This window comes from Chiloscyllium plagiosum, chromosome 42 (assembly GCF_004010195.1).
Source record: "Chiloscyllium plagiosum isolate BGI_BamShark_2017 chromosome 42, ASM401019v2, whole genome shotgun sequence".
Lineage (NCBI taxonomy): Eukaryota > Metazoa > Chordata > Chondrichthyes > Orectolobiformes > Hemiscylliidae > Chiloscyllium > Chiloscyllium plagiosum.
Genome location: NC_057751.1, coordinates 14,229,079 through 14,249,407, shown reverse-complemented (window position 1 = coordinate 14,249,407; position 20,329 = coordinate 14,229,079). Strand labels below are relative to the sequence as shown.

Below are 20,329 nucleotides of genomic sequence, written 5' to 3'. Positions count from 1 at the left end.
TTAGCATGGCCAATTCACCTGACCTGCACATCTTTGGACTGTGGGAGGAAACCGGAGCACCCGGAGGAAACCCACGCAGACACAGTCCACACAGTCAGTCGCCTGAGGCGGGAAACTCCACACAGTCAGTCGCCTGAGGCGGGAATTGAACCCGGGTCTCTGGCGCTGTGAGGCAGCAGTGCTAACCACTGTGCCAATGTGCCGCCCAAATTTTGAAAAAGACTGTATGAAATCAAACCTAAGCAGCAGGAACATTTTAAAACAAGACTAAAGAAACCAAACGGCTAAGTTGAGGACAATTCTGACTTAATAAAAATATAATTTTACAGATTAAAAGGAAATAGTTCTCAGAAGAACAAAGCTGAAGGCAACACAAGTTGCGATCATACAAGCTTACAAGATTTGGAAGGAGACTGAATAACTGCGGTAAAATAATGAATTCTTCTAAAATAGTTTCAGAACCACCCAGGGCCACTGAAGGGTTTCTGAGGAGACATTCAAATGGACTGCCAAACTATGACAAAGATTTGGAACAGGCACATTATACCAGTCTTCATTTCAGCAAGATGATCTTCATAGTTTTGCAATTTGGTCATTTCCGACTTGGTTGTTTATAATGAGCATGAAGACGAACAGAACATGAGCTAGGAGAAGGGATGGAAGTAGCAGAGGCAGCTGATTGGATAGCTCTCGATGCCAGTCGCAAAGAAAACGACGTTGCTGGAGGTGAGATTGAGGAAGAAACACAGACAGACAGGAGTCAAGCAGATAGTTTGCAGTCACAAGGTGGTAAAGGTCATCCTTGCTTCCCAGGAAGAACCTGACAATGACAGCTATTTCAGTGGGTGAGCGCAAGACCCAATCTTGTTTGACATGGTCCAGAAGATCTGGTTGAACCATTTCCTGAACATACTTGTTCGAGTCTGGATCCTTTGGTCTGAAGGATACAGAAATTAGGACATTATTCAAAGTTACAGCTGAGGGACTGTCAATGGTCTTACTGGGGGATTAAGCATCACAAGCTAGAAGTGAGGGTGATTGAGAAAAGAATTGACCAGAAAATGTCTGGATGAGTAGAGGATCACTGCTCAGCAGTTTGCACGTTTGATATACATTTCGAAGTGAAATGAGAGGCAGCTTCTCCAAGTGTGGGAACTGGCACAAGGTGGAGGTTGAGGAGTTTTTGGGCGGTGAGAGACAATAAAGTGATCAGAGATAATCTTCCATGTTTGAAGTAATAATAGAAGTTGTGAGATCACTTGAGATGGCAGGAGGTGGCTGCAAGTATGGGTTTAACAGCTTACTACATTATCAGATTAGGTAGTATTAAGGGGACAGTGGGACTCCTGATGCTGCTCCTGGCTTGCCCTGCTACAACTTTCAATGAAATCAATGAAAATATTACAAAGAGCTCAATACCACTTCAGAGGATGTCAGGAGAGATTAATACGGAAGCTGCAGGCTTATCTAAGGAAGTACAGCTGCATAATCCAGAGGTTCAAAGAGTACTGAAGGGTTTGAACAGCGAGTGGAAAGTACTTCAGAAGTAAAAATGTTAGAACACTTGATTAGACGAGACCCTCTTCTTACTTTTAGTGAAAAAATAACTGAAATTGATCACATATTTGTTATACACACAAAACAAAATCATCCAGTCAACTGTGCCTGCACTTGTGTGCTTGGATCCAAAATGGTAGCAAAACGAAATGAGTCGAAAGCTGTGGCGATGGAAAAGTGCAGCAGGCCAAACAGGACAGTCAACATTTCAGGGATAAGCCCTTCTTCAGGAATGTGGGAGGGAGAAGGGGGCTGAGAGATAACTAGGAGGGTAGGTGGAGGTTGGGGGAAGGTGATAGGTAGATGCAGGTAGGGGATATTAGTGATGGGTGGGAGGGAAGGGTGGAGTGGATAGGTGGGAAAGAAGATGGATTGGTAGCACAGTTCAAGAGGGTAGTGCCGAGTCAGAGGGTTAGATCTGGGATGAGGTGGGGGGAGGGGACATTAGGAAACTCTTAAGTCAATGTTAACGCTGTGTGGTTGAAGGGTTCCAAGGCCGAAGATGAAGTGTTCTTCCTCCAGTCGTTGAGTGACAGTTGATTTGGCAGTCGAGGCGGCCCAGGACCTGCATGTCCTTAGCAGACTGGGAGGAGGAGTTCAAGTGGTTGGCCATCAGGCAATGGGGTTGTTTGGTGCGTGTCCCAAAGATGTTCCCTGAAACATTCCCGAGTTGGCGTTGTCCTGCCTCCCTAATGTTGGGGGTGGGGGGAGGGCAGGTTTTACACCTCTTGCAGCGGCAAGAGAAGGTGCACATTAGGTCTACAGCCCTACAAACCCACTCTCCATACCCAGCACCTTCCCTTGCTGCCACAAGATGTGTAAAATCTGTGCCCACACCTCTGTCTCAGCTCCGTTCAAGGCCCCAAAGTATCCTTCCATATCCTGCAGAGATTTTCCTGCACATCCGAACAACTCATTGACTGGGTCCATTGCTCTCGATATGGTCTTCTCGACATTGTGGAGACAGGACACCAACCTGTGGGGTGTTTCAGGGAACATCTCTGGGAGACACGTACCAAAGAACTCACTGCCCTGTGGCTGACCACTCCAACTCCCCCTCCCACACCACCAAGGATATTCAAGTGCTGGGCCTCCTCCGCCACTAAATCCAAGCCACCTGACAACTAAAGGAAGAACGCCTCATCTCCGGCTTTGGGACCCTTCAACCACACGGCATCAACATCGACTTTACCAGCTCCTAATGTCTCCTCACCCCAGATCCAACCCTCCAACTTGGTACCACCCTCTTGAACTGTCCTATCTGTCCATCTTCCTTCCCAGCTATCCACTCCACCCTCCACTCCGACTGTTACTATCACCAACTGCATCTCCTATCGCCTTCCCAGCTCCCTTCCCCAAGCCCCACCCCATCCTCCTATTTATCTCTCAGCCCCCTTCTCCTCCCCATCTGTCACCTGACCCCTCCCCAGCCACATTACCGATGACGGGCTTATGCCCGAAATGTGGTATTTCCTGCTCCTCGGATGCTGCCTGACCTGCTGTGCTTTTCCAGTGCCACACTTTTCCACTCTGATCTCCAGCATCGGCAGTCCTCACTTTCTCCTGGCAAAAATAAATGAACTAAACGAACAAGGTTGAACACGAATACAAGGAGAACTCAACTGCACAGCTATTTATTAGGACGTGCAAAACCTGATAGTCACAACGAATAGGTCGGTATGGACAGGAAGGAGCTGAGAATTCAAGTCAGAGCATCCGCAGTGAGATAAAGGGAGGTTAATTTGCTATCAATCATCAGTCAACTGTTGCCTAAGTTTGGAGGTAGACGTGTCATGTCAACCAAGCACAGAGTACCAGAGGTCCACTAATTGGGGTACTTCCATAACCAAGCGTAGAATCTGTTGCACTGCAGAAAGATGGGGAAGTTTGAGGTCACCATAAGATTCAGAACTAAAGAAATTAGTTTAGAAGATCACAGACTATCACCTCTCCTGAGGATATCAAAGAAATATTGCACCAGTATGACTGATCCTCACAATCCGAATTACAATGCATGGTGTCGGCAAGAACACTTCCTTCTGATTCCTCGTTAACTCATGACTCCAACCCCCGGGTATACACAAACTTATGCTGCTTCCTGCCTCGCTCATAATATCCTCTCACCATTCCAACCGGTAATGAAACTGATGGCAGGAAACTAGAAAATACACAGAGTGGAGAAATGACCCAGTGTCACTTGAATACGAAAAGCAATGGTCGTGGGGACCTATTGTCAGAACTCCATTCTGGCCTGGACGGCAGATGATCATTTGATAGCATTATACTACCCAGAATGGACCAGGGGATCTTCTCATGCCCACCGATTTCCTGCATTTCTATTGATCACTTACTGACATCAGGACTGGACTCATGAGGACAAATGTAACCCTTGCAGATGTCTTGCTCCTTGTTCACAAACGAGTTGGGTTGTTATTGTGCACCCTTCCTGAGGGGTACAGTGATTGCAGTTAGCCACTTTCCATATGCCTTATTTCACACAAATACAGTCACGTGCCCATACTTCACATGCCCCACAATTCATGGTGTTCTTCATATTAACCTGACAAATAAATTCAGAAACCAGATGCTTTGCAGGATCCAATTAACAAACTTGCAAGCTAAGTCATTTAAACTTGACTATTTTCAAAGTTTCCAAATGTGGGACGCACCAATGTAAAGAAAACTTGAATTCAGCAACATAAAAGGAAATTGCAATGATCTCCGCTCGCCACCGTACAAATGCACAGCTTACCCAGTAACCCCACCTGAACCAGATGACCATTCAGTGAACACCAAGTACAGAAAGTGATATTCTAACCTGTGCCAATGCATAGGCCATCAAACCCCTCCCTTCATGCTCCCACCTCTCTCCGAGTTGGATTCCAAATGGAAATGCTGACATTCGGCTCCAGTACAACTGCTTGCACATGGCTAGGTAGGAGAAAACGTACACACACGCAGCACGAGCACATATGCTGACGGGTTAACAGAAGTGATACAGTACTTTAGGTTAAAAACAACTTTCCCTTCAGCCAGGTGCAGAGAGAGGAAGAGAACAGAGAAAGGCTTGCTCTCTCTCTCTCTCTCTATATGCATGCGTTAACTGTGGTTTAACTCCCTGGCCACTGATGTGTTGCAGCAGCTGTGACACGTCACGTGACCAACACTCTGCTCCTGATTTCAACGAAGCAAACACCAGGCACAGAGAACAATGCTGGCAGCTTGCCTTAATCCTTTGAGGACCCAAGGTTGCGAGTTATTCTTTTCCCCCACAGTTTTCCACACAGCACACACTTGCTATTTATAGCAGCATGCTACGTATCTCGAAGCAGACTGGGGCAAAACACTTTGCAAATTGGCCAAACTGCACTCCCTTTTTCAATATTTCTTTTCTCACCTTTGATGATCCATCCAAAACTTCAAGCTGCCGGCAATAAAATGCCATCTTTACATGCAAAGTGAAAGGCTACTCCATCATCAACCCCAACACTTCAAATAGTTTAGCCATGTCATTGATAAAGGAATTCCCTCACTTTTACAGCACAGCCCCAAAACAGACAAAATGTGATCTCCAAAAACAATTTATTAACAGTAACGTGGATACAAACTCTTAATACTGATTTATAGTCGTAGACTTGTGCAGCATGGAAACAGACTCTTCGGTCCAATTTGTCCATGCTGACCAGATATCCCAACCTAATCTAGTCCCATTTGCCAGCACCCAGCCCAGATCCCTCTAGACCCTTCCTATTCAGATACCCATCCAGATGCCTTTTAAATGCTGTAATTGCACCAGCCTCCACCACTTCCATACATGCACTTCCCTCTGCACAGAACAGTTGCCCCTTAGGTCCCTTTTATATCTTTTCCCTCTCAACTTAAACCTATGCCCCTTGAGTTCTGGACTCCCCCACCTGGGAAAAAGAGCTTGGCTATTTATCCTATCCGTGCCCCTCATGATTTTATAAACCTCTACAAAGTCAGCCCTCAGCCTCCGACGCTCCAGGGAAAACAGCCCCAGCCTATTCAGCCTATCCAACCCTGGCAACATGCTTGTAAATCTTTTCTGAACCTTTTCAAGTTTCACAACATCCTTCCTCCAGCAGGGGGACCAGAATTTAATTGACTTTTTCGAAAGTGGCCTAACCCATGTCCTGTATAACCCAGCATGACCTCTCAACTCCTCCACTCAATGCAACTACCAATAAAGGCAAGCGTACCAAATGGCATCTTTACTACCCTGTCTACGTGCATATCCACCTTCAAGGAGCAAAGAGCCTGCACCCCAAGGTCTCTTTGCTCAGCGACACTCCCCAGCACTTTACCATTTCATGAAAAAATCACACAACACCAGGCTGTAGTCCAATAGGTTTATTTGGAAGCACTAGCTTTTGGAGCACTGCTCCTTCATCAGATAATTAGTTGCACAGGATCATAAGACACAGAATTTACAGCAAAAGAAAGAATTTATGTAAATTCTGTGGCTTATGATCCTGCCTCACTAGTTACCTAATGAAGAAGCAGCACTTCAAAAGCTAGTACTTCCAAATAAACCTGATGGACTATAACGTGGTGTTGTGTGATTTTTAACTTTGTCCACCCCAGTCCAACACTGGTACATCATGACTACCATTAAGTGTACAAGTCTTGCCCTGATTTGCCTTTCCAAAATGCAGCACCTCACATTTATCTGAATTAAATTCCATCTTCGGCCTATTTGCTCACCTGATCAAGGTCCCCTTGTACTCTGAGGTAACCTTCTTCGCTGTCCACTACACCACCAATTGTGGGGTCTTCTGCAAACTTACTAACTATACCTCCTATGTTCACATCCAAATTATTTATATAAATGACGAAAAGCCGTGGACCCAGCACTGACCCTTGTGGCACACCGATGGTCACAGGTCTCCAATGTGAAAAGCAACACTCCACCAAAACCGAGTCTCTTACCTTCAAGCCAATTCTGTATCCAAATGGCTAGCTCTCCCTGGATTTCATGTGATCTAACCTTACTAACCAGCCTACCACGAGGAACCTTGTCTAATGCCTTACTGACATCCATACAGATCGCATCCACTGCTCTGCCTTCATCAATCCTCCTCATTCCTTCTTCAAAAATCTCAATTAAGTTAGTGAGATATTATTTCCCATGCACCAAGCCATGTTGACTATCCCAATCAGTCCTTGCCTTTCCAAATGCATGTAAATTGTGTCCCTCAGAATCCCCTCCACCAACTTACCCACCACTGATGTCAGGCTCACTAATCTATTTGTTTGTGCCTCACCAACTGCTGAATACCAATTTTTTTGGATGCCATTATTTAAACATTCCCTGATGTGAAAACTTGCATGCAACCTACAACAGACTGAGCAGACCACCATCCTCCAATGCTTCTCTGACACGGAGAGGAGAGAGACTGCACTCATGCCAATGTCACCTGCAATGGTTTCTTTTCTCTCTCTCAGTGGCCTCATCCTATTCCATAATTGTCCGCTGTCTCCTTGGTGATCCCGTGTGGAAACAGATCAGGTTGCAGATGGACAACAGTGGCATCAAACACTATCTCATCAGTCCCCAACAATGCCTGCACATTTGCTCATTTGTCACTCTGCTGGTCTAACACGCAGTTCCTGGGAAGCAGCAATGTTCCTTAACTACACTGAAGTCCTTGTCTTCAGTCTCTGCTACAGTCCAGTCCTTTGCACAAGCGCCATCACTGTCACTGAAAACTGTCCAGAGACTGGAAAAGAGCATGTTGGGACCCTCGTGTTTCATTTCAGCCAGGGCAAGCTTCTAGCCACTTTGCCATACAATCACCAAGACTATTCATGCCCATTTCCATAATAATTCTTAGCTCCATTGTCAACACAGCATCTCTGTTGCTGAAACGCTTACCAGCCCCTCATCTTGTGACTCAAATTATTTCAATACTCCCCTGGTGAGCCTGGTTCACCACTCATTCCTGGGCCCTTTGGTCTGCAGGGTTCCTGAGTCATGCTGTTACAATCCTCGACCAGACGGCCAAATCTGGTTACTCTCAGGTGAGGGACAAGAAACTCAAAGCTTTAAAAGCTGACCAAGTTGCAAGTCAGAATTATTTCCTTAAAGATTAAAACCACAGGATTCAACAGATTTAAATTCATAAAACAATCTTGGTACACAGAAAACAAAAAGCAAACAATCTTATACTCTGAAATCCAGATTTAACATGAGGCAAACATGAGTAAACAGAAATAACATGATCCAACTTACAACGAAACCACACAATAAAGAGCAGACATAGCCAAGACAGGAGACTGAATTTTTTCAGGAATCCACCTAGATGCCAGTGAGTCATGGAAATTCTTTAAAGCAGTCCAACAACACCCCCCCCAACCCCAAAAAAGGACCTCAGCTCCTCTCACTTCAAGGTCAGAACTCTGATCTCCCTCAAATCTTGACTGCCTTGATCTCACTTTGTCAATCTCTTCTCTTCAGTCTGCCTGCCACTGAGTTTCCAAGGCTGACTCTGACTGAGCAGTGCAATTCCAGCTTTTCGTATGTGTGAAACAGAAGTTCACCTCCGAAAGGCCTTCCACTGTGCCAACTGTCAGCTTTCTGACTGAAACCTGCTGCTTAAAACATCTCCATTGCCCAAATGTTAGCATTCTGAAAAGTTCCACAAGACTCAATAAAATAACTGAATAGGGCCTTGGCCTAAGATACAATTAAAAGTGACTGCCATTGGATCGCACTGTGCCTTGAACGTGATATCTTCCAGTCAACCAATGCCAGTCTCCATGGGTTTGAACTCAAGAGAACACAGAGGAAACAAAGAGAATTTCACCAAAAACAGGATTTCATTCGAGTCAAATCTGAATGGATAGTGATTCTGCCTGACACCACAGCAAAATGGCTGAAAGTTGGCCCAACGATGCAGCCTAGCACCCACAAGGTGTAATAGCTTACAGGCAAAACCACTGCACCATTACCTCTTGCATATGTGAAGAGTTTATCCTGAGCCCACATCATTTCTCTTTATCCTCAACACCATTTTTCTTGGTGGCATCATCTAAAAGGCACAGCATTAGCTTTCACATTTACATTGCTGACACCCAACTCTACCTTGCCAACAGCTCTCGAGACCCATCCGTTGTTGTTTCATTAACAGACTGCTTCTGTGACATTCAGGACTAGATGAGTAGCAATTTCATTCCAGTACATTATTGAGAATTCTGGAGCTATTATTTTCACTCGCCATTTTCTAAATTCGACCTCCAACTGCTGACCCCATTCCTCTCCCTACAATCACCTGATATGAAGCCAATCCCTTCACAAGTACTTTATCAAAATGGACACTGAGATGAGCTTCCTTGTTCATGTTCATCCTATCACTACCATGGCTTATTTCAACTTCCATAACATAGGCCAACCTCACTAGTTTCAACTCATCTGCCATGAAATCCTCACATAGCCTTTGTTTCCCTGAGACTTGACAAATCTAATTGCGGTGAACTTAAACCAGACGTAGCATATTAAGCAATGTTCATAATATCATTCACGTCTCGAGAATCTCTTGTACGTTTTCAGCATGTTTCAAGATGACGTTCAAGAGTCTCTGTCAATGGTAAAGGGAATGAGTCTCTTTCTTCATGGCTAAGAAGAAATACTGATCTATGTGGCCTGCTGCCCCTCAATCTGAAAGTAGCAGTAACAGGAATGAAGTGAACATATGGGAGCTGCAAGACCAGAGATAAAAGAGAGCTGCAGACAAAAGGAAAGAGGTCAACAAAGAAAGTACATTTACATGGGGGGGGTGGGGGGAGGAGGGTGGGAGGGAGGTGTGTGCGTGCGTGTGCGTGCACTCATGCACGTCTGTGCCTAATATAGTTGAACAGAACAACTCGTTGAAGACAGGGTTAGGGCATTGATATGAAGTGGGCAATGGAGCTGCTGCCTATGCCTTACCTTGTACCAATTCCCATACCCCAATGCCACAGACAAGAGTTAATCGACATTGGCTCACAGTCAAGTAAGGTTTTCATTTTAAAATTGTAATCCATGCTCTCTCAGATGTTTCCAAATCCCTCCATGAGCTTGGCCCTCCCGTGATCCGTAAACACAACAATACTCCCTCTAACTTGTCTTCGGTGCTCAGAATTCTGAGACAGACGTGCAGCATCAGCATCCAGATGCCAATCGGTGTGTGGTAGTTCAGCACAGAAGAAACGTTGCAGCATTCTCTAATCCTGACCTGTTGTGCAGCCCCAAACAATGTTCCTTCCATTACATTGATGCTGCCATGTTCTGCACATGCCAATTGGGGTGACAATGCATTGGCTTCCACTTGCAGAAGTAGCTGTCTGCGCAGATCTTGGGAGGTTGCCTTGGCAGAACATTAGCCCACAAGGGATATTCGTCCTAAAATTGATCATTCGACCAGTGGTCATTAAAATGCCTGGAACATACACTCTGGAATACACCCCCTACAACTTTCTGCCTCTCCTTCCAGATTTCCAATATTTCTTAACATTCACCTACTTGGCTGATCCAACACATCCTTGTATGGCTGGGTGTCATGAACTGAAGTACCTTGGGACATCTGATTATGTTAAAGTTGTTGTTGCAAGTTCTTCTGCATCTTCTCCTTTCTTCACTCCAAACAACAATCATACCTTCAAGTGTGTAGGCCCTTAAGCTCGGATCTTATTTTGGTACAGCGCACACACCCACCCCACCAAAGCCCACCTCTTTACCCATACTTTTGGTTTAAACAGCCTCTTATTTTTAGTTTGCAATCCATTATTTTGTCTGATTACAATCCTGCGATTAGATTACTTACAGTGTGGAAACAGGCCCTTCGGCCCAACAAGTCCACACTTTGGGAGGAAACCGGAGCACCCGGAGGAAACCCACGCAGACACGGGGAGAACATGCAAACTCCACACAGTCAGTCGCCTGAGTCGGGAATTGAACCCGGGTCTCTGGCGCTGTGAAGCAGCAGTGCTAACCACTGTGCCACCATGCCGCCCGAATCATGATTTGCTTTCATGATTTACATTGAAGGTTCAATGTAAGTGCATCTCGTCCAATGTTCATTGGGTAAAACATCAGCGAAACGACACTTGGCAAATGTAGAAATATGCGCTCTCTCATCATTATCAGCTCCAACTATACAGAGAACAAGTACAACTGAATGTGAAGGTGTATTCACTTCACCGATCCAGCTGTTTTGTTTATTCTCTAGCACAAAGATCATTGCATTTGGGTCAAGCAATTCACAGTCAATAACTGCAAACTGAGTTTGACAGATAATCATACTTGACAGCTTTCTCAAAAAAAAAATGAACTGCTCCTCTCCTTCACTTGAACACTTCCACACAATGAGACCCGTGGTAGTTGAAAAACGGGGCAAGACAAAACAGCTAAAGCTGAAACAGTAACTCAAGAAAGGATCTGAACAGTGAACAACAAATTCTGAAAAAGCCACAACTGGATGAGTTACAAAGAACCACCTTTCAGAAAGAAGTTCTCAGTTTTGTCCTGATTTGCGGAACCAAGGGAACAGTGAAAGAAGATTCTGTGGTTTCTGACCTATGTTGTACACGATCTGCCCCTTGCTATCCACTTCTAAACTTGCATGTGAATAGGAACCCAATAACAACCTGAACTTTCGACTACAATCAGGTCAGTCACACCAGCACAGAGATACCTTTTACTCAACACGACATCTCCTTTGAAGGTTACAAGGAAACTCAAATTTTGCCTCGAAAAATCTGCTCATACTTCTTTACTGATGGACATTAACAAGTACAAAAGAATTTCAGAATAATTCAGAACTCAGAGCTTATAACACCCTCTGTATAATCTATTTGGATAATCAACAGGAAGAAGTGGGGCATGTTAACACTTTGGCTGCAATGAATGATGCACATTAGCAAACAAACCACCACATTCAGGCAAGCAGTGTTTAAGTCACATCCTCATGTACATTTTTTAGCCAACTCACTATTGCTGAGATTTCTTCTTGTCTATACAAAACTACATTTGGGTTACCAATATAATGTAGCTGGACCTGGAATTGCACTGTTCAGCTCAAAATTCCCACTGCTTGCAGTGTAGTAACTCTGTTTTCTCAACCATTTAATAGCCAGTGACCAACCAACATGGTACTTTGTGATACAGTCAGCTGGCCGCACACATTTTCTCTCCACATCCAATTGTGTGTTGCACTTGGAGCTTTGGATTCAAGTCCTTCATACTTCGACATTCTATCATGGAGAATATTCTAATACATCTGATGCCAATTTATTCTCTCACATTTTGCAAATAACCCCAATGATTTTATTTTACAAAACTGCGAAAGAAAATTTCAGTCCAAGTGTCTTCACTCTTATCAGCTTATCACATTTTTATTTCCTGCAAATCTCAAAAATATCTACCTTATCTCTGATCCTCGAGTCAGTAAATTTCAAGCCAATGTTCACCAAAATATTGCTGTGCTTCATCTTACCTCCAATGCAAGCTCCTGAACGTGTTGAAAAAGGTCCAAGTCTTTCTCAGTCACAATGTCCTTGTTCAGCGATTGGTCATCCTCAATTTCACGTTTGCAGCTCCACGAGTCCTGATTGTCTGCAGATTTAGAAAAACCTGATATTAGTGGAAGGAATTTACTCTGGTATACCCACCTACAAGAATCCTTGGCTTGTGGGGAAGCAGTCTTAGACAACTGAAAACCTGTATTTGGACAGCTGCAAAATGTGTATGGAGCAAAGCAGCAGCATTGATGTCTACAAATCTAAAAAAACATAGCAAGCCATTTAAGGGATAACTATTCGTTACACTGTCCTGGTTGCTGATTACTTTCGATTCAGAAATTCTCTTTTTTTCTGTTGCTCCACTTGGAGGTTCATGTTTTCTTTTCCATTACAGCAGCAAGTCAGCTCCAACTGAAAACTCCACAGCCCGAAGAGGGTGCAACAATATCCTATATTCAAGTGCTGTTTGTGCAGTTGAAGATTCAACTCCAAACACCAAATAAGTTTCAGAGTTCAAGTGCTAACGGTCAGCTTGCTGAGGTGGATTTCCTCCACTTCCCAAACAACAGGGTGAGGCAAACTAACCTCAAGACTCTGCCAGTGAGTGCTCTGACTCTTGCAGGTAGAACAGGAGCACTTTCATTTACCGGTTTCTTTCAGTGGGGAAGTACCTCAACTCTGTTTGGAGCACCCTGCATCTGCACAGCTAAGATCAGGAACTCACCACTAACAAGGATGGCAAAGTATAATCACTGAAAAGACACAAGCCGGTATCACTGGTACGGGGGGGGGGGGAACAAAAAAAGAATGGCCGAATACAGTCGATGTAGACTAGAAAATAAAAACAATATAAACAAACAGGGCAGCAAATATTACACACCAGACAAAGCAGAAGGCAGTAGCAGCTTCAATTAAATATGCTCATGGGTACATAACCAAGGACAAAAGTTACAACGAAATACTAATTTAGTTGTGAGAATCGTGGTCCTCTTGCACAGTTCAGAACTTGCTGTTTGAAAATGGATGCAACTTCGTAATCACTTCTACACTTAACCAAAGCAAAATACCAAATCAAAATTTTTATATGAGCAAACGAGGCTTGCAGCATCGCATAATGTGGTATGGCAGCATACTACTCAACAAAGTGACAAATCTTTAATTTTTGGACAGGAAACTCAGTACCCTCACTTCTCCACTACCCAAGGTAGGTAAAAGGATATTTAAACTCCACAGACCAATCCTTCTGATAAGGGCTAACTCAGATCATCTGAGCACTGAAGTAGTTCTGTATCGGAAGAGGAAATGGGGAGAGGACAGCAATAGTTTAGAAAAAAAAATCTTCTTCTCGAAAAGCTGCTCTTTCTAGTTTAAGAGAAAGCACGGACAAGTAACTGAGAAGCTCAAGTGACGGATGGTAAAGCAGCAACATAAAGGTGAGGCAACAATAAATGAGGGAGAAACCCCCACGTATTTCATGGGAAACACAGCAGAACAGTCAGGTGCACCCAGAGTGACCCCAAGTATTTCGGCATGACAGAATGAGGAGCAATCCAAACAATGCCGGGTATTTACAAAGAAGCAACAGAAAAGTAGTAGAACTAGGGAGTGTGGGGGCCACTAACAGCAGTCCCAAATATTGAAACATATATGCAACAGAAGGCGAGAGATACAAACTGCATCGGGAGAAAATAACACTAAGCGACATCATATCAGAAGGCAGAAATCAAGGAAGTATGCTTATGGATAAAGAAATGATCAAGAAATGAGTTTTAAAAACTAAGAACTAAAGCATCAAATAAAAGAATGAGATACATATACAGTGACCAAATGAACAAATAAAAACAAGTGGGAAGCAACTGAGGTGATATGTTACAATTGAAACTGGAAGTTGTGGAGAGCATTACATTCCCAGATAGGCACACCTGCGTTATACGCTTTTTCAGAAATGTCAGCGCACAGCTGTAAAACTGGCATAGGCAGACAAAGTGTTACTTAGATACTCTGATAAGGGATCATCATGCCATGGTATGGGAGGACTTGAAAGATGGTTGAGTCAAAAGGGATATCGTCATCATGTGGGACAGGACAATTAAACAGTCAATAGCCATGATTGGAAATTCCAAAGGCAGTGCAGCTTCCTTGGCCCAAGGCTTATTGCATCCATTGCTCCCGATGCGGTCTCCTCTATATTGGGGAGACTGGATGCCTCCTAGCAGAGCGCTTTAGGGGACATCTCCGGGACACCCACACCAATCAACCACACCGCCCCGTGGCCCAACATTCCAACTCCCCCTCCCACTCAGCCAAGGACATAGAGGTCCTGGGCCTCCTTCACCGCCGCTCCCTCACCACCCGACGCCTGGAGGAAGAACGCCTCATCTTCCGCCTCGGAACACTTCAACCCCAGGGCATGAATGTGGACTTCAATAGTTTCCTCATTTCCCCTTCCCCAACCTCACCCCAGCTCCAGCCTTCCAGCTCCATGACTTGTCCTACCTGCCTATCTTCCTTTTCCACCTAACCACTCCACCGTCCCCCCTGACCTAACACCTTCATCCCCTCCCCCACTCACCTATTGTACTCTATGCTACTTTTTCCCCACCCCTACCCTCCTCTCATGTATCTTCCACCCTTCAGGCACTCTGCCCGTATTCCTGATGAAGGACTTTTGCCCGAAACGTCGATTTTACTGCTCCTCGGATGCTGTCTGAACTGCTGTGCTTTTCCAGCACCACTCTAATCTAAACTTAAGTACATCTCGCACGGCTGGAGTGTAACTTTGACAAGTCCAATGATCCAGTTATTGCAATCCGTTGAGAAATTAAGAATAAAAGGCTAAGGAGGAGATTCTCCTGAACAAGTTGAAGAGCCAGGGCTAAGATTAACATTCAGAAACATGATGGCAATAATCTCTGATCCATGTGAGAACGGACATTTGGTCAACCAGATGACAAGGTTAAATGTAACGCTGAAGAAATGGTGTGGTAGGCAGGGACTTTGATTTGGGGGTAATGACATCAGTAGGCAAGAAAAAGGGAGCTGTTCTGTTGTGAAAGACTTTCTTAACCCAGCTGGGATTCGTATCCTGGCAACAAATGAACTAGGACTTGAAAGTATTGAATGGGCTTGTGGGTAATTCCAACAGCATAAGAACAATAAGACAGCTATTTGGGTAAAGGTACACAAAATGCGTTACATGTGGACGAAAAGATGAGGAAAGAAACAGGGGTGCTCATGACTAGGATGGCACCATGGAAAAACAGAAATAAATGCTAGTTAAGGCATTACATTCATGGGCACAAAAGCTTCCAAAACAGATGAATAGCATAGAGAAAAACAAATTGATTTGATCCATCAACCATCACAGAAATATGGGTGCTGAATGACCAAGAACAAGCATTAAATACTTCAGGTCATTGGATTTTTAAAAGACGTGCTAAATGGACATAAATAGGATAAAGATCGTCAACAGAAAGAAACTTAGTTCAGAAAATCAAGTAGTACAATGAATTGGGATAGCAGGAGAAATCACTAAAAGGCAATAAATAATTGTGGGCCCCAAAACAACTGTTGCAGTGTTGAGCAAGGTAATGGTCAGAAAGTCACAGGTATCTGTCGCAAGGATAAACACACTCTGTCAGACTTGAATAATTCCGCCAAACAACATTTCCAACGAGAGTATGGACGTGCTGATCACAGAATGCAATCAAGATGGTTTTCTACATCAGTGCCTCAAATCAAGGATGGAACATGCCTCTTGAGGATGAGCATTACAAAATGGGTAGGAATTAACAGTAAATGGGAATAGAATGAATCTAGAGTCATAAAGTAGGACTTTGAATAACTCTTCAACAAGGTGGTACATGGTGGTATTTGGGTCAATCAGATTTACAAGTATAATATTAATCATGGATTGAGGAGTAGCTAATGGACAGAAAACAACAGCCAGAATAACTGGGTCATATTGGGATTGACAGGCTGCCATAAGCATCAACACTTCAGCCTCAGCTAGTTAGTGGTGACAACAAGACTTAGTAGAGGAGACAGAGTAACCTTCTGAAGATGGCAGACGATACAAATTTCAGTGGGAAAGCAAGCTTGAGGAGAACGCAAAAGAACCTGTAGAGGAATTCAGGTCAATGAAAGTCAATGGGCAAGATTGTGGCAGCTGGCATCTAACTTGAAGAAATCTGAAGTTCGCCACTTTGATAGAGAAAAAAAATAGAAACGCAGAATACTGTTGACAGATTGGGAAATCAATGCTGGTACTTAGAGACATCTAGGTGTCCTTGTATATGAATTCAAGAAAAATCGTCTGGAGACACAGCAAGCAATTTGCTAAGTAAATACGACATGAACCTTTCTTGCTAAGTGCCTAGCTTATACAAGGAAAGAAATCTTGCTGCAATTGCTTAGGGTCGGAGCGAAGTTACAACTGCCATGCGCTCAGTGTTGGCCTAATGGGTTCAACACTGCTTCATGCAGGTAGGAAGGGAGTTCCAATATTTTCATTTTCAGAATAAATCTACATTCCTGCGAGTTCAGAGGAGAGGGGAAATCTCACTAACATTGTTTTTTTTCAGAAAAAGGAGTTTGGCAGAAGATTCTATTATGAAAAGGAGTTTTTTTTTCACAAAAGGGAGAAGAGGAGGATGTGGGTAGTGAAGAGGGGAAAAGAGAGATCTATCCTTGAGAGCTGTTGACATTTGGTCACTGTGTATGTTCAAATCAGAGATTGGAACTTTAGAAAATGAAATGGATAAAATTACATTGATGTAAGTACAGAAAAGATAGAGATGAGGCAGGAGACTGGTCATGAGCTGAGTGAATAGCAGAGTGAACATCAGAAGGTCCAATTTCTCATCTTTAAGTTACAAGAGCGCTTGTGTGTCTCTAACACAATAAAGAGTTCCAGCTTTATTCTAGCCCTACAAATCCTAGTGAGTGGAAATGCTTTGAATAATAAAAAGCAACAGGCAACACGATGCAATTCTACACAATTAGGAAAATACTCTGCAAGTGATCTGGCCGTATCAATCTGCACGTGACAAGATTTTCTCAGCCAACTCGACCTTGAGGAATATTTTCCATTTCAAATGGATGTTCCTCTCATGCCATGAAAGATATGCCCAACAGCGGTGACACTGCACTTGTTCACTTGCAACATTTGTGTGCCGCCGCTTATTTCCAATCTAGCCGGAGAAAAGCAATGCAAGTCAGCCGCTCTGGGTTGCAATTCCACCTCTTTTCCAAGACATCCATATTCTGGCCAATTCATTAACTTTAATCATTACATGAAGATGAGAGATTTGGAATTAAGTCAGGAAAATAGAAAATAAAGAGCAGATTACATTTGAGCATTTGACAAGTAAAATATTGTGAATAAACGTCTCTACCAAAAATATCAATCTGCCTTTTCGCTTTTGAGATTCTACTGGACCTACTGTGCTTTTTCACGAAATGAGAATGTGCAGAGCTACTTTCATGGCATAAGTCCAACCCTCCCTCCCAAAAGTCAACAGCAACTGACTGAAGCATCCCAAAAAAAGCGCAATAAAAAGCCAACTTCTAGTGCTAGCGATGCATGATGGCATGGCATTTACTTCTTACCCTTGTCCTCGGCACTTTTATTCCTTCCTAATTCCACGTTCCCTTTCCCGTGCCAAAGGATCGTCTTTCCATGTCTCATTTTACACCGGCTGCCCCTTATTGCTTTCTCTCTCACAGAAAATGGCAGGAAATAATGAGAGTGCAGTTTAGCAGCCGTGTCTACGGATGTACTCAGTCGTAGGTATGGTGAGATTTGCAAAGTGGAATTGTTTTTCTTGCTACTGTCCCAATCGCTTGGGAGAGCAGATTTATCAATGGAAGTAGGGCAAGGTTCACAAGGTGTAAGACAAGGAGGAGTTAATTCAGTGTCTGCTTCATCAGAGGGTTTGGGAGTATACAGAGAGGAAGCAATGTCAGTTGGCTCCTTTCTTAACCTGGGCATTCTGCATACATTTAAATGGCCAGTGAATGCCTGCTTACTGACGTTATCAAAACGGCTAGTACAGGGAGATGATTTGATGCTGCTTAAATGGCACCTTCGTGCTGGTACAGACATGTCAGGTGATACTGGGCATGCAGGGGTTAATGAGGTCAGTGCAGTACCTGTGGGCCATGTGCTGTTGTCAGAAGTGCTTGATTTTCGTGGGCCCTTTCGTTTAAGCCTGTATTGCTCAGCTAAGTCCAGGAGTTCACCCCGTGGCTTGCGGCCATCGGGCGAAGGGGTGAAGAATTTGCTAAGGCCATCAATGAGCCCTTTGGTTTTCTTGTTCATTTTCAGGCGGGAGGATTTGGTGGTTCGCGAATTCAAGGAGCTCAGTCCATCCAATCGTCCCGGCTTCGAAGGGACTGCTGAGATTTTGCGCTTACGACCCCGACCAGGACCTTGCCTCTCCTTGTCAAACGGCTGAGAACCTTTTGATCTGTGGAAGGAGACAAAGTATTCAGGTTTGATGATTCAAAAAGCACTTTCGTAGACTGAACCAACCGCTTCTAAAACGCAACTTATTTTGCCATTAAGAAATCAGTGTTACAAAACAAGGAATCAATTTATAATTCACAAATAGTGGCACAAAAATGAAAGGTATAGTACACCACCTGCTGGAAAAGAGGCATCTTATGTTCGGTGAATGTTTATAAAGCTACCCTTTTACACGAATATACCAGAACATTCAAGAAGACATGACTCTTATGGAGCAAGTGAAAAGCTGATGGTGCTTGGCTCATTACCTTTTCTGACAAATGAATTTGTTTTTTTCTTGCTGGAAAATATTCAAGACATAGCTTTTTATTTGAGGCATTAATACAATTTGAGAGTTGCTGGTTTGAATCATGGAAAACACTGCCCCACTCTTGGGTGGCGGCAGTATTCTGGAAAAAGAACATTCCAATTTTGTAACATGGTCCACATTAAGTGGGATGCAATCAACACTGAAGGGTTGTTCTGTACTGGAAGGACCAGGTGCATTAAGTCAACAATATGGTGCTGGGTATATGTCACAAACACATATATTGTAAATTGAGAAATATAAAACACACCTCAACAAACAGAACTGCTATGCAATTAGGACAGATTCTATGATTGGACTTTTCATTCTTCCCATTTTTCCATGGAATGTGTGATGCGTTTTCCATTCAGGTTTGCACATTCCAGCTGCATGCTGAAGCAAAAGATTCTTATGTGAAGCCATCACGAGTTGCTAATCCCACAACAATGGCAAGACTCGTGAGCAGGTCAGTGCACGACGAACAAAGCACTCCATCACTGAGCCTGTTGCTTACCTGCTTAATCAGAATTGATTTGGAATATCGAAGCTCACGTAAGAAGTACAAGGAATTGAGTAATGCCTCTGAAAACTGTTAACTAAGGTGAAGGGATGAGATTGGGAAGATTTTTCCCAGATGCACAGATTCATAGTAATGGCATTTATTAATGGTGCCCCTGAACAGAATTGGATAAGGGGCTTGGAGCGTCAGTAAAAATGAGTACTGAGTGCAACAAGCTATGGAACCAGGATCCAAGGCAAGGACAGAGGACCCCGGAAGAAGTCCTCGTATCTTGGAGTGTGCCCGAGAATGGAAATGGATACAAGCAAAACTAGAACTGAAACAGAAGCATCCAAAATGTTGATTAGGTCTCTACCAATGCTCACCAGTTGCACAATCAGGATTTAGTCTCTCCTGGCGAGGATAAATTGCTGACTGTAAGTAAATACTGCAGCAACACTCTGTACAATACCATGTTTCTGTAAAGCCAACATTTCTTGTTTACTTTATACAATAACTGGGAGGAGTAGGCCATTTGGCCCTTCGAGTGTGTTCTGCCATTCACTAAGATCATGGCTGATCTTTTTGTGGCCTCAGCTCCACTTACCCGCATACTCACCACAACCTTTAATCCCTTTACTGTTCAAAAGATTATCTTAGCTTTAAAGACACCTACTGAGGAAGCCTCAACTCCTTCACTGGGCAGGGAATTCCACAGATTCACAACCCTCTGGGTGAAGAAGTTCCTTCTCAATTCAGTCTGAAATCTATCCTCCCCCTAATTTTGAGGCTATGTCCTCGTTTCGCCTGCCAGTGCAAACATCCTCTCTCCTTCTATTCTGTCTATTCTCTTCAAAGCTTTGTGTGTCTCTGTAAAATAGCACTCATTCTTCTGAATTCCAATGAATATAACCCCAATCTACTCAGCCCCGCCTCATAA

General features: G+C 43.7%; 1 protein-coding gene across 1 annotated transcript in view; it reads right to left on the bottom strand.

Moving 5' to 3' along the window:
• The window catches only part of LOC122543156 (histone acetyltransferase KAT6A-like), a 104,749-nt gene that overhangs the window by 57,513 nt on the left and 26,907 nt on the right, over positions 1–20,329 (bottom strand). Inside the window, exons 5-6 of the mRNA XM_043681539.1 lie at positions 17,686–18,545; positions 12,051–12,169 (exon numbers count right to left, since the gene is read on the bottom strand). Coding sequence (XP_043537474.1) covers positions 12,051–12,169; positions 17,686–18,545 — 979 coding nt within the window. The remainder of the gene's footprint in view (positions 1–12,050; positions 12,170–17,685; positions 18,546–20,329) is intronic.